The 14,037-nt window shown below is 39.2% G+C and overlaps 1 protein-coding gene across 3 annotated transcripts in view; it reads left to right on the top strand.

The window, feature by feature from the left end:
• LOC123872955 (alpha-actinin, sarcomeric) overlaps window positions 1–14,037 on the top strand; it is a 52,002-nt gene that overhangs the window by 35,328 nt on the left and 2,637 nt on the right. Inside the window, exons 2-17 of one of the 3 annotated variants that reach the window (XM_045917576.1) lie at window positions 1,133–1,337; window positions 4,039–4,169; window positions 4,952–5,186; window positions 5,680–5,765; window positions 8,105–8,182; window positions 8,624–8,716; window positions 8,941–9,044; window positions 9,274–9,400; window positions 9,597–9,744; window positions 9,871–10,021; window positions 10,851–11,036; window positions 11,540–11,762; window positions 12,267–12,455; window positions 12,815–12,942; window positions 13,112–13,290; window positions 13,623–13,745. In XM_045917576.1, the coding sequence (XP_045773532.1) occupies window positions 1,133–1,337; window positions 4,039–4,169; window positions 4,952–5,186; window positions 5,680–5,765; window positions 8,105–8,182; window positions 8,624–8,716; window positions 8,941–9,044; window positions 9,274–9,400; window positions 9,597–9,744; window positions 9,871–10,021; window positions 10,851–11,036; window positions 11,540–11,762; window positions 12,267–12,455; window positions 12,815–12,942; window positions 13,112–13,290; window positions 13,623–13,745 (2,386 nt within the window). Of the gene's footprint in view, window positions 1–1,132; window positions 1,338–4,038; window positions 4,170–4,951; window positions 5,187–5,679; window positions 5,766–8,096; window positions 8,183–8,623; window positions 8,717–8,940; window positions 9,045–9,273; window positions 9,401–9,596; window positions 9,745–9,870; window positions 10,022–10,850; window positions 11,037–11,539; window positions 11,763–12,266; window positions 12,456–12,814; window positions 12,943–13,111; window positions 13,291–13,622; window positions 13,746–14,037 lie in introns of all 3 variants that reach the window. The other 2 variants (XM_045917575.1, XM_045917574.1) reach the window with 2 other exon arrangements.

Here is a 14,037-nt window from a genome sequence, read left to right as displayed (position 1 = left end):
TTGCTTGCATTAATGTTAGATGATAGGTATTTTCAATGCCAGGTAGGTGCATATCTATTGCTATTTTGAAGAAACAATCCGATATTTTGTACTAAAGAGTTATTTAATGACAGATTAGGTTCGTCAGCTACTTCTAATAGGGCATCTACTAATGTGCCTATGGTGATGATTCCATTTAGGTCATAGAGACAGAACTAAATATAGAATAGAGACATAGGTATCTACTACATTCTCGCAAACACTGTAGTCTCGCGCGGCTAGACGAGACAGTAAGAAAAAAGAATGAGATTATTTCTCGCGCAACCTTTGTACAAAAAGACCCGTAAGACTTCATACACCTATAGTCCATTTTTTCTATCGTCCTTGGATTTATAAGTAGGTCTACGTTACGTGTACGACACGTCGCTTAAGGTGCCCACGCATTCGAACTGAACTGCAGCTGAACTGCGCGTCGCGGCAGCGCCCCGCACGATATTCTCTCCAGCCGCGACGCGCGGCAGTGACGCACTACGCGGTACGCGCGTCGCGGCTGGAGAGAATTTAGCTTTAGCTATCTAGCTAGCCACTAGATTCCTATAACCAAAAATTATACTGATATAATTGACTAGCCATAATACATAGCCATCAGTCAAGGAGATTCCTGCTAGACTGCTGTTTGGCCTCGCACCCTAAAGTTTCGTAGTCTGTCCCATTTGGCATTTGTTTAACAGCAGCCTGGAAAATCAGGAATCCCTGAGAGCAAATGTAAACTCTCTTGTAGTTTATCATCATCATCATTATCAACTGCTTGACGTCCACTGCTGGACATTAGCGGGCGATAGAGAGGTAGGTATGCTTAGAGCTTCTCTACGTGATTAAATCAAAAATGATCCGTAGGAGAACCAGAGGACGGGTTGCGAAGCTGAAGTGGCAATCGGCATAGGGTACATAATTCGAAAACCGATAAAGGTTGGAGTCCCGCTTGCAAAATCAATTTCAAGTTTTTTTTTTTAACATGAACGTACCCTGTGTCCGTTTTCAATGAACTTGGCATAGTAATAATTTTATACGCGAGGACAAAAAGAATAAATAACTTGACCTCTTTGTGCCTTTGGAATTCTTGAAAATAATGTATTTTTTTGTTGTATTCCAGACCTTTACAGCATGGTGCAACAGCCACCTGCGCAAGGCCGGCACCGGCATCGAGAACATCGACGAGGACTTCCGCAACGGCCTCAAGCTGATGTTGCTGCTGGAGGTGATCTCCGGCGAGACGCTGCCCAAGCCCGACCGCGGCAAGATGCGCTTCCACAAGATCGCGAACGTCAACAAGGCGCTGGACTTTATTGCGTCCAAAGGTAAATTATTGACTTTTTAACTACTACGAAGAAACGAATTGACGGCCAGGCGCAGTGATTAGCTCTGTGGTCTTATAAACGGGAGGCCTCGGGTTTGATTCCCGGCAGGGGCAATTTGGGAATTTATTACTTACTAGCTGACGCCCGCGACTTCGTCCGCGTGGATTTAGGTTTTTCTAAATCCCGTGGGAACTCTTTGATTTTCCGGGATAAAAAAATTAGCCTATGTGCTAATCCAGGATATTATCTATCTCCATTCTGAATTTCAGCCAAATCCGTCCAGTGGTTTTTGCGTGAAGGAGTAACAAACATAAACACACACACACACACGCACACACACACACACATACAAACTTTCGCCTTTATAATATTAGTGTGATTTCTGAATTGTGTCTGGGCTGATCTAGTGGGAGGCTTCGGCCGTAGCTAATTACCACCTTGCCGGCAAAGCCGTGCCGCCAAGCGGTCCTGGTACGATGCTGCGTAAAAACCGATAAGGTGCCCGCCACCATCTTAGACTGCACAATCATTCACCACCAGGAGAGATCGCAGTCAACGGCTAACTTTTAATGGAATTAAAAAAAAAGGTAATTAAGATAACCTACCCGATGGATAGACAAAAGAAAATAATTGGAGTTTCCTTTTATACAACTGTCATCATGATCATCATCATCTCATTCTCAACTCATTGCTGGCCTACTACTGAACATGGGTTTCAAAATGAGAAGGGTTTAGACTTTAGGCCACAGTAGTCAGGATTGCCAACCGACAAAAAAAATAGGTACCTAGGTTATTATTAGAATTTGTTTCCTAACTAAATATAACTTATCTACAGCTTCTGATTTTCTTAGTAGGGCCTTACAAGTATGGCCACGACGCAGATATAACTGATTGCCTTAGTTAGACAACAATAGAACAAACACAAAAGTAAAGTCATAGGTTACCTACTTCAACATAAATTATTCGACAATGAATACAGAAAAGTTGACATCTGTTGGATCGCAGGAGTCTAAGAATTAAGCAATAATAAATCATCAGTCAAAAACTAAAATGTTTGAGCATCTGTATTTAGTTATTCAAAACGTAACATTCTATCTGTATGAGGTGAGGGTAGGTACCTAGTAGATACATATATGTTATAGATCTCAATTCTCAACTTACTGCATGGTTCAATTGCGGTAGAATGACAGCTACAATGTCACGATCGCAATCATCTCTTAGTGGTCGCTCACTATTGGCTACAATGCGTTTTTGGATCAAGAATACCATAAATTCGGCTCATCACAACAATTATTGCGATTGTAATAATGATTGATGCAGGTTTTCGGGAATCGACATGCCGTCCTGTTAGTGAGCTGTTAAGAATTTACCGACTCGTGACGGGGAAAAAAAAAACATTTTTTCGAGACTGCCACGGCAAATACCTAACCATAGTACGTCATTATCTTTATTCCACATTTTTTGTAAACTTAACTGAACAACTTAATGGAGTTAACGTGAGAAAAATTCATAAAAATAGGTTGGTAGGTTACAGGTAGCACGAAGTTATTTTCGCTTAAAATATTTCCGTGTTTAAAAACAAAAACAAAAACAAGGCCATTAAAGGCATTCAAAGGTCACTTTTAAGGTTAATTACAGCTACTTCACGAAAATGTTTTCAGAAAAAGTAGTAACAAGGTGGTCCCTGGTAAAAGCTTCAAAAAATTGATCAAGTGCGAATCGAACTTGCACACGAAGGGTTCCTTGGTCCGTACCATCGTACAATAAATAGAAAACTTTATTTTTTTAATCTTTAATATTATTTGTTGTTATATAGCGGCAAGAGAAGTATATATTCTGTGACTGTCTTGCTTATTGGTTCCCGAGATAGGTAGGTACAGCCCACTGACAGACGGACGGACGGACAGCGGAGGCTTAGTAACAGGGTCCGTTGGCACCCTTCAGGCATGGACTACGGAACCCTAAAAAAGCAATTACGGATTACGTAACTTAACGGTGCATTATCGCTATTTAAACTAAACTATGTACTTACCTACAATTCATTTAAACAATGTCATCACGCCTCAGTAACTTTCTAGTAGTAGAATTTATTATCGCTACCAGGCCAAGTACTTGAGGTGTTTATTCTCAGAGCCATTAGGTCAAGGCACCTGTCTCCTACCCACTATAGCTTCGTCTTGCTAAAAATAAATGTCTATGTAAAACAAGGTATAATCCCGGTTTCGCTAGGGTCGGAATAACTATTTAGATACACTTTAAGAAATCTAGGTATACCTAGGTAGATAGATAGATGATAGATTAGTGGTTAAGACGGCGGGTCCAGGGTTCGATTCTGGGCGCGCATCTCTAGCTTTTCAGGGTTACTTATATGCATTTTAAGCATTTACTAAATATATGAGAAAACCTGCATTTTTGAGAGTTCTCGACAATGTCATCAAAGGTTGTAAAGTCAAAGGTGTAACCAGTAATAGGTATTAGGTACCCCTGAAGAGCACACATAAAATAAGTTTTTTTTGCAATTTATTTTCATTACGTAGGTCCTGTATATACCATAAAACATATCTACTTACTTATTTTATAGTCATAAGTCACAATAATTTACTTACACTTAATTTTACGTCTATGATATACTTATCTTAGATCCGAAAACTTTCAGTTCGTTGCATTATATTTTACCTTCTTTATTTATCTTTCCTTACAGGCGTAAAATTGGTGTCCATTGGCGCTGAGGAAATCGTTGATGGCAACCTTAAGATGACACTTGGTATGATCTGGACTATCATCCTGAGGTTCGCCATCCAGGACATCTCAGTAGAAGAAATGACCGCTAAGGTACAGTTCAGTTTCAAAGACTCAATTTTTTTTACTTTAGACCTAGGTTTTGAAGTCCCAGCGTTAGCCCCAAATCTTTTTTACAGTTAAAAAAATCTGTAGAAACCTATGTACCAATATCCAATGATGAATTAATGAGAATGGAGAGTAACATAACAATCTTAACAATTTCAAAAAAATCTGAAAAATTTATTAGACCACTAAAATCTTTCTATAAGAGCTAGGTAAGCAGGTAAAAATTGCTGCAATATTTTTGTGTGCCTCATACTGGATATCGGTACAGACTAATTATACCTATTTGAGTTATTAACTTTTGACTCATTATTATTTATCATTCAGCAATAGGTAAGTACATTGCACCTTGAAAAATTTGCATAAGCATCATCATGTATGACTAAAAGCATTTTTACGTTACCCGACTAAGTCGGTTGGTTTTCTTAAATGCTTATTTTGTGTCGCAGGGGTTAAACCACACAATTTGGACAATATTCTGTCCTTTCTGTCGAACATTGTGTAAAATAAATATAATAGGTACCACGGAGTTTCTCAGACCGCTAAAGACTAAAATAATTTTCCACATACGCTCAAAATAAGCGTCAAGAAAATATGAAATATCGACATAACATTTAACAGTCAGGCAAATCTCCCCCAACAATGCCATTATCATAGCAATCTGACCTTGGCCTTCCGTCCTTGAGATCCTCCAAAATGGGTATAATGTTGTACCCCAATACTAAAAATATATAACCTACCAACTAACACTTATTTCTTTCGATTTGCAGGAAGGTCTACTTCTCTGGTGCCAGCGTAAGACTGCGCCATACAAGAACGTCAATGTACAAAACTTCCACCTCTCCTTCAAGGATGGTCTAGCCTTCTGCGCCCTTATCCACAGGCACAGGCCAGACCTGATCGACTACAGCAAACTCTCCAAAGACAACCCACTCGAGAACTTGAACACCGCATTCGATGTCGCTGAGAAGTACCTCGACATCCCCCGCATGTTGGACCCTGACGGTAAGCACTTTGAGTCTTATAGCTTACTTGTTAAAGTCCAATTTATCACTGCCGATTTAGAGTCAATAAGTTTTAAGGTGCTGAATTACCCAATATCATTGCTAGTGTCGTAGAGACATTACTATTCTATTGAATTATATTTATAGCCCATCAGGTTTTGTGATGGTTCAGGTTTTTAAATATATTACGTTGGTAAATCTAATGTGGACACTAAACAGATTTGACAGGCCTACATTTAAAGGAAATAATAGGCCTTTGTTCAACTGGTACCTTTATCAAAAGAGTCGATCGTACATTGATTTGGTCTGAGCTTCAATGATGACGATGTTACTATCGATTTTTCACACAGCAAACCTTAGATAAATATTTGTCTACCACAACGTGTTCAAAGCTTTCAAGCTCAGAATACATAATCAAATACCTACATACTGGAAGTTTGCACAATGTAAACAATGAATCACAACGATTACAGTGTATTTGCTGGATATTACAGACCTTATAAACACGCCAAAGCCGGACGAACGCGCCATTATGACCTATGTGTCATGTTACTACCACGCGTTCCAAGGCGCGCAACAGGTACCAAAAAGCAAAATGGCTGCCAAAAAATATTCCCGAACCCCTAACGCCAGCCTTTGTGTGTCACTTATAGCATGAACCGAATGAATTTTACTTTGTTATTGCAGCTCGTTTTCATTGATGTTTTCGGGTTTACCTATACTCTTGCTCGTAAAACTATATCGAATTTAGTGTACGTACCTACCCACCTAGATTCGTCAATTTGAGCATCTATACATTTGCCATCTTCCAACTCCAATTAAACCGTCTCTACCTAAGCGGAGTGGAGAGGAAATGCGTTCAGTCGATCAATCAAATTATTAAAAGATGTCGTGAAAAAATTATCATGTCACATTTAAGAGATCTGATTGGTCGATTAAACACAATCTCCTCTCCGCTCCGCTTAGGTGGAGACCGGGCAAGTTTTTATTAAGAAAGCCTCAATAGCTCAACGGTTATAGGAGTGGACTGAATTCCGAAAGGTCGGCGGTTCAAACCCCAGCCGTTGCACTATTGTCGTACCCACTCCTAGCACAAGCTTTACGCTTAGTTGGAGGGGAAAGTGGAATGTTAGTCATGATTAAAATGGCTAAAAAAAAAAGTTTTTATTAAAAAGTCAAACATGTTGTTGGCACTTGGCAAATCTTTAGCTGCTCTACGAGTTGAAGTATAAACTCAAACTTTCTGAAAACGAGTGTTAGTGTAGGGGAGCGCTTACAAGGTTATGGGAGCCATGATTCTGTACATCAATCGAAGTTTTGTCCATCATCTCCTACTGTCGCTTTACGCTTGACGCTTATCAATGTTCAACTGAAAAACTTTTATATTTACTTATTATCTCAGAATAGAAGTAAACATTGACATATTGTGGCAATTTTTAACCGACTTCCAAAAAAGGAGGAGGTTCTCAATTCGTCGGGATCTTTTTTTATTTTTTTTTATTTTTTATGTATGTTCCCCGATTACTCAAAGACCCCTGGACCGATTTGGAAATTTTTTTTTTTGTTTGAAAGGGTATACTGTGCAGGTGGTCCCATATAAATTTGGTGAAGATCTGATGAATATCTTCGGAGATGGAGAACAGAACTCCTCAATGGATAAGAGCAAATTGCTCGCGATCACTGTAATAGCTTAGTAAACAGTAGGGTTTTAACTGGGCATAGCATATTATAGTACAGTGGGGCCACTAAAAATTGTGAAATAAAAAATTTCCAAAAGAAAAATAAAACCGACTTCAAAAACCAAAAATACTAAAAAGTAGAAAATAATTTTTGTTTAGCTACACATGTAATGTACCTAGGTATGAAGTCGGGCGAGCTTCACTCTTGGATTTCTAATTTTGTTTTATAATATGCTCGCTCGACTTCATACCTAGGTACATTACATGTGTAGCTAAACAAAAATTATTTTCTACTTTTTAGTATTTTTGGTTTTTGAAGTCGGTTTTATTTTTCTTTTGAAAATTTTTTCATGAGTAAAAGTAGGTAATTTATTTACTTAATATAGGTATTGAAAATCTGATTCAGCTCCCGCTCTCCCCTACATTATTTAAAATCCAAAATATATAAGAAATTATCAATTACACGAGTTAAATCCAACTTAATACAAACCTACCTATAAGTGAATTTTACCATAAACTAAATAAAGACATACTCATACTTATTCCTGTCCTGTGTACTATTGCAGAACAAAAATGATTTTAATAACCCTTTTATGAATTTGAAGCTTTTTCTGTAATTAACTAAAGTATAAAATAAACGATATCTGGGATGCTAGTTTTGTAAGAATACCCTCGTATTTATGAAACTATTTAAAATCATCAATCCATACATATAGACTTAGTATTAGTAAGCTTATTAGGCAGCTCGCTAACTTAGGCAAAGTAAGTAAGGTTTAGTCAAGTGTAGATAACTTACTTCCCAGAAATATTACAACCATAGCTCAACTAAACGACAAAATTTCATTTACTGAAGCAACCTTTTATTTACAGCTTTCAATTAGAGCCTTTTTAAAAGTTTTAATAAGTCGTTAGTGCCGCTACTTTGAAATACGTAGTTTATGAGTTAGAAAATGCTTAAAAAGCCGCTTACTCACTGTCACTTCATTCTCAATATAAAATCTGTATTTAATTAATCTGTAGGTACTTCAAATTACCTCTTTAATGTTCAAAGGTAGGCGTAGACAGTCAGTTAATAACTACGATAGTATTAGAGCGCTAATCGCACAAAACGACGTTCTAGATATTTTTGCTATATCCATCGAGGTATTTCTACAATACAAGCATCCCACACCTAAAAAATAGTGTAAACATCGCATGAACTAACTCTGTGTCGCTTGCGTGATGCTTGCTAGATCTGCAGAACACCGCCATGCCGGACGAGCGAGCTGTCATGACCTACGTCTCGTCCTACTACCATTGCTTCTCTGGCGCTCAGAAGGTTTGTCATTGTCCTATCATATCATGCAGGGTATTCCCTATTCGAACAGCTGTTTTCTTTTCTTGTATTCTCAATTCTATTGATATTCTGCTTACTAGTTTCATAATTTTTTAATGGAGAGGTAAATTATTATCATTATCGTTTTATTTAACCCCGATAGAGAGTTGATGAAATTAGATAAAACGATAGGTAATGATTTCCACACCAGGATCATTATTATTAGATTGATTAATGATAGTAACCGAGACCGATTAAAGCTTGATGTGTCCTCTCAAGCACAACACGATGAAAGTAGAATTAAAAAAAAAAAAGATTAATTTTCCGTTTTTAAAAAAAACCTTGAGATATGCTTTCAATCTTTTTACAAACCATTTTTATACTAAAAAGTTCTGCTGAAATCTTAGAATTTACAGCTAAAACCTTTTTCCCGCTGTTCAACAGGCTGAAACCGCCGCGAACCGTATTTGCAAAGTTCTCAAAGTCAACCAAGAGAATGAACGCCTCATGGAAGAGTACGAGCGTCTTGCCAGCGACGTAAGTAAAATATTTTTAACATACTGATATTGATTTCAAATCGTATTTGTTTGGGATTCTAATATCTTTCCAGAATTAATGGCTGAAACATTGAAATTAGCCTGGTAAATTCTTAAGTTTATGTATTCTATAGTGTGCAAATAGCATAGTTTTGTTAGAACATATTATATATTCAAATATCACTCTCTCATGTATCAAGATTTTCGTTTCAATGTTTCGTGTAGCTACTGGACTGGATCCGGCGCACAATGCCATGGCTGAACAGCCGCCAGACCGACAACTCACTCGCCGGTTGCCAGAAAAAGCTGGAAGATTACCGTACTTACAGGTAAGAAAGAGTGCACAGGATAAGTGTTGTACACTTGTGTGTGTTCCCAAAAGTTTTATTGATTAAGCCTAATATTCTTTTTGAAAGCCGTAAAATATCGTCAAGGTAGCAGTTAAATAGGGAATGAGAAACAAAGGCCGCAGTCCTATGTCCCACAGATAACAAAAATTTATTTAATTTATCCTCAAAATTTCAGAGAAAATATTTTTACACCTCCATATCTTTCTAGGCGTAAGCACAAGCCACCACGCGTAGAGCAAAAGGCCAAGCTCGAGACCAACTTCAACACCTTGCAAACTAAACTGCGCCTGAGCAACCGCCCTGCCTATATGCCCACTGAGGGCAAGATGGTCTCTGTAAGTATTTAACAATTTCTCAAAATAATATGCAAATACTTCACTTGTCCCAAAATTAATTCCCAAGTCAGAATCTTAGCCGACCGCAAGACCTAGGTCAATAGCTTGAAATAAATGACTGCATCATCTCAGACGGTTTCCAAAAGTTGACTCTAATATCCAAGATTTTTGACATAAAATTTCTATAATTTTTCAGGACATCGCAGGAGCTTGGAAGGGCCTAGAAATAGCTGAGAAGGCCTTCGAGGAATGGCTTCTGAGTGAAATGATGCGCCTTGAGCGTCTTGAATACCTTGCGCAGAAGTTCAAGCACAAAGCAGACATCCACGAAGACTGGACCAGAGGTCAGTGAATATACAAATTAAGTGAATTAACCCCACCAGATTCATTGACCGGCCAAAGTATTCTTGCCTGTTGACTTCTTCCAAAAGGGTTTTTTCTTCATTTACCTAGTAATTTCACGTTCACAGGCAAGGAAGAAATGCTTCAATCGCAAGACTTCCGCCAATGCAAGCTTTACGACATTAAGGCTCTGAAGAAGAAGCACGAGGCATTCGAGTCAGACCTCGCCGCACACCAAGACCGCGTTGAGCAAATTGCAGCCATCGCACAGGAATTGAAGTAAGTTCAACGTTTAACTTAAAGCATTTCTTCAAATGTTCTTAAAGCACCACAATTTTTATAAACACTGAAAATTCAACCAGGTACTTCAGAAAAGAAGTCATAACTTTGCTTAAATTAAATATAAAAAGAAAACGCGTGCCGACCTGCATGGAAACACGAAAATAAATCAATGATAAATAAATAATTCAGTCTATCAATAATTTAATTTATATAAATTATTTATAGCCTAAGTGGTCAAGAGAAAGCATGTATCAACTATCGGACACAAAACTACTTACTGCAGCATTAGGATTAGTTTGAGATTTTACATCTTGCCAATATTGATGGAATTTGGCAGTGAATTATAGAGTCACAAGATGCTGATATCAAAGAAAAAGTATTTTTCCGACATTTTGCACGATAAATCAAAAACTATTATGCTTAAAAATAAATAATAATCTGTTTTAGAATGTACAAGTAAAGCCCTTTCATATGATACCCCACTTGGTATAGTTATCTTACTTTGAAAATTAAAACACATTTTATAATAAAAAAAAAATCTGTGATGTAACCACAAATTCACGGTGTTCAGATTTATTCCTTTACTTGTGCTATAAGACCTATCTACCTGCAAAATTTCACGATTCTAGGTCATCAGGAAGTACCCTATAGGTTTCTTGACAGACACAACGGACGGACAGACAGACAGACAGACAACAAAATGATCCTATAAGGGTTCCGTTTTTCCTTTTGAGGTACGGAACCCTAAAAATCATACATCTTTAAGTTGTACTAACCCTATAAGTATCAGTCTGTTGTAAAAACGCCATAATTTTGTTGTTCCCAGCACCCTAGAGTACCACGAGGTAGCGTCAGTGAACACGCGGTGCCAACGCATCTGCGGGCAGTGGGACCGGCTCGGCGCGCTCACTCAGCGCCGCCGCCTCGCGCTGGACGAGGCGGAGCGCGTGCTCGAACAGATCGACCTCTTGCACCTCGAGTTCGCGAAACGCGCCGCTCCATTCAACAACTGGTAAGGACCACCTTAGTAATAAAGTAATCTCAAAAAAGGGAGAATTACTTCTTATATTTATTTTGCCAAATTTTGGGTAAATAACTGTTACTAAACCAGTAGGTATCTACTATTACTATTTCAAATTGAAAACATTACGAGAAGTTCGCTGTTTGTGCGACAAGATGGGCGATGTGCTAACTACCTATTTGTTTCCATCATCACCAACTCGAAAGAGCTTATGCACGCACTGCTCTCTCAGATATCAAGAAAGTGTGCATTACTTATCATTACTTATAGTTTTAAAGAGGGGTTTCCTTCCTAGATACAACGCTTCCCTCAATCCAAAAAATTACAGTTTACCTACTATAAAGATCCTCATTTACTAAGACAAACATTGTTATTTGATTTGAAGAAGTGGGGCACCTAATTTTTGGATTAATTCTAGATACCATAGACCAAAAATAATTTTTATAAGTTTCGGTACGTTGAGGACCCTTAAACCGTTGTTTAACTATCCCCAGGTTGGACGGCACCCGGGAGGATCTGGTGGACATGTTCATCGTGCACACCATCGAGGAGATCTCAGGGCTTATGGACGCGCACGCGCGCTTCAAGGCCACGCTGGGCGAGGCCGACAAGGAGTATCAGGCCATCGTCAACCTGGTGCACCAGGTCGAATCCATCGTCAAGCAACACCAGATCCCTGGTGGCCTGGAGAACCCCTACACCACACTTACAGCACACGTGAGTGTTGATGAGATTCTTGTTTTGCTGTCTTTTGAAGAGATTTTTTTATAAAAGTAAATAAATGCCATTTATTTGCAGTAAAATTTTAAGATCCAAGCTTTGGATAAAGAAGGTAAAATTAGTGACCACAAAAATTTGCTCCATTTGCTCTTGACATAAAATCTGTATCTCTACCCTCGTCTACAAGTGCCTTTTAACAAATGACAGTGCGATCATTGGCACAACTAGAAAATTGGACAGAGCATTTCTGAATTTCTGATAATTAGTGATCTATCCCCCTTAGCACAAAAATTGTGACTTTCACATGCTACAATCACAACTTTTGAGATTGGTTGAAATATAGTACTCTTGCTGCAACTGTGCATTTTAGCCAATAATGAGAGAGTGTCAGCCAATCAGAGGTGATTACGTCTTTGAACTGTAGCAGTCAAATTTTCAGCGGTAGGTCTGCTTTTAAAAACTGTCGCAGATTATCCGAATATTTTTTGTATTCGTCTACAGGAGCTGAACCGCAAATGGTCAGACGTAAGACAACTAGTCCCGCAACGCGACGGCACGCTCGCGGCCGAGTTGCGCAAGCAGCAGAACAACGAGACGCTGAGGCGCCAGTTCGCGGAGAAGGCCAACGCCGTCGGGCCCTGGATCGAGCGCCAGATGGACGCCGTCACCGCCATCGGAATGGGCTTGCAGGTCAGTTTGAAAGAGACTAAAAATGTCACTTGACAGCATGACGGATCATTTTTTTATGTAGTTTTTATTTAGTTCCAACAAGGAACAATTTTGCTTCGGTGATATTAAGTTTCCGATCCCCGTCTAAAAATACTTTGAAATATTAGTCACGAGTATAAGTTAGTTAATTGTTAGTCATCAACAAACTTCGAACTTTGAATGAAGTTACCCATCATCAAATATATTCCATAATATCCCATATCACAACATGTGCCTATGAAATGTGTATCAGATAAATGAATGTAGACCAATTTGGACACTTGTAAGGTTTCAAGGGTAGATAACCCTATCAAAAGTAACATGATTGATGTCACTGACAGGGCTCGCTGGAGGACCAGCTGCACAGGCTGAAGGAGTACGAGGCTGGCGTGTACGCGTACAAGCCGCACATCGAAGAGCTCGAGCGCATCCACCAAGCCGTACAGGAGGGCATGATCTTCGAAAACAGGTTCGCACTTTCATCATTTCAGCCTGTGGGCATTGCCTGAGCATATGGGTTGTTCCCAAGCAGTATAACCACACCCAGTCCTTAGCCTTCCTAATCCAGCGCCTTCCCACAACTCTATGTCTTCGGTTGAGATGCTTGATGATGTTGATTGGATTGCTCGGTTCCCCAGATATTCACAATACACGATGGAGACGCTACGCGTGGGCTGGGAACAGCTGCTGACATCCATCAACCGCACCATCAACGAGGTGGAGAACCAGATCCTCACGCGCGACTCCAAGGGCATTACGCAGGAGCAGCTCACGGAGTTCCGTGCCTCCTTCAACCACTTCGACAAGAATCGTACCGGTACGTGCGTTACAACAACTTTTGCAAATTATAAAATTTTGTCTCCAATTACGCCTAATCAAAAATTGTTTAGGTATAACTTTTCTGAAATAAGTATATTGTAGCATAGCATGCATCATTTTGCCGATTTAGAATAGTTTTTCGACCCAATTCGTTTTGTAAAATTCACAAAAGTTCTCAATAAGATTGAAAGCGTGAGATGGCACTTTTTGGTTCTAATCGCAAACCTTGAGTATCAGCTTTTAGTAGGTTTAAGGACCAATACCAATCGGGGAAATGCTGATCAAAAACTTCCTTTGTGAATAAAAATATAATTGAATCGTTGTTCACAGGTCGCCTGGCACCTGAAGAGCTGAAATCGTGCCTGGTATCAGTAGGCTACAGCATCGGCAAAGACCGGCAAGGCGAGCTGGACTTCCAGCGCATCCTCGCCGTCGTCGATCCCAACAATACTGGTAATATCATCATTTCGTTTTAGCATATTCTCCATATTTAACCAGCGCCTCTGGAAACGATGGCCAATCTGAAGATTCCCAACTTTTCAGAAGATCGGATTGTGTGCAGTTTCTAAACACTAAAACCCCCTCGATAGTCACGTCATCCTCAGCACATATTAAGAGGCGAAGTTCTTCTAATACACTAGTGTCTTTTTCATGCTAAGCCCGATTTTCCCGTAATTCGTCTTATTATTCGAAAGCCATGTTTGAGAGGCTACCGATTTTTATACGAGGCATTTAGTATGCGCTT

The sequence above is a fragment of the Maniola jurtina genome, chromosome 16 (genome assembly GCF_905333055.1).
Source record: "Maniola jurtina chromosome 16, ilManJurt1.1, whole genome shotgun sequence".
In the NCBI taxonomy this organism is placed as follows: Eukaryota; Metazoa; Arthropoda; class Insecta; order Lepidoptera; family Nymphalidae; genus Maniola; species Maniola jurtina.
This window is presented reverse-complemented; position numbering and strand designations above follow the sequence as displayed.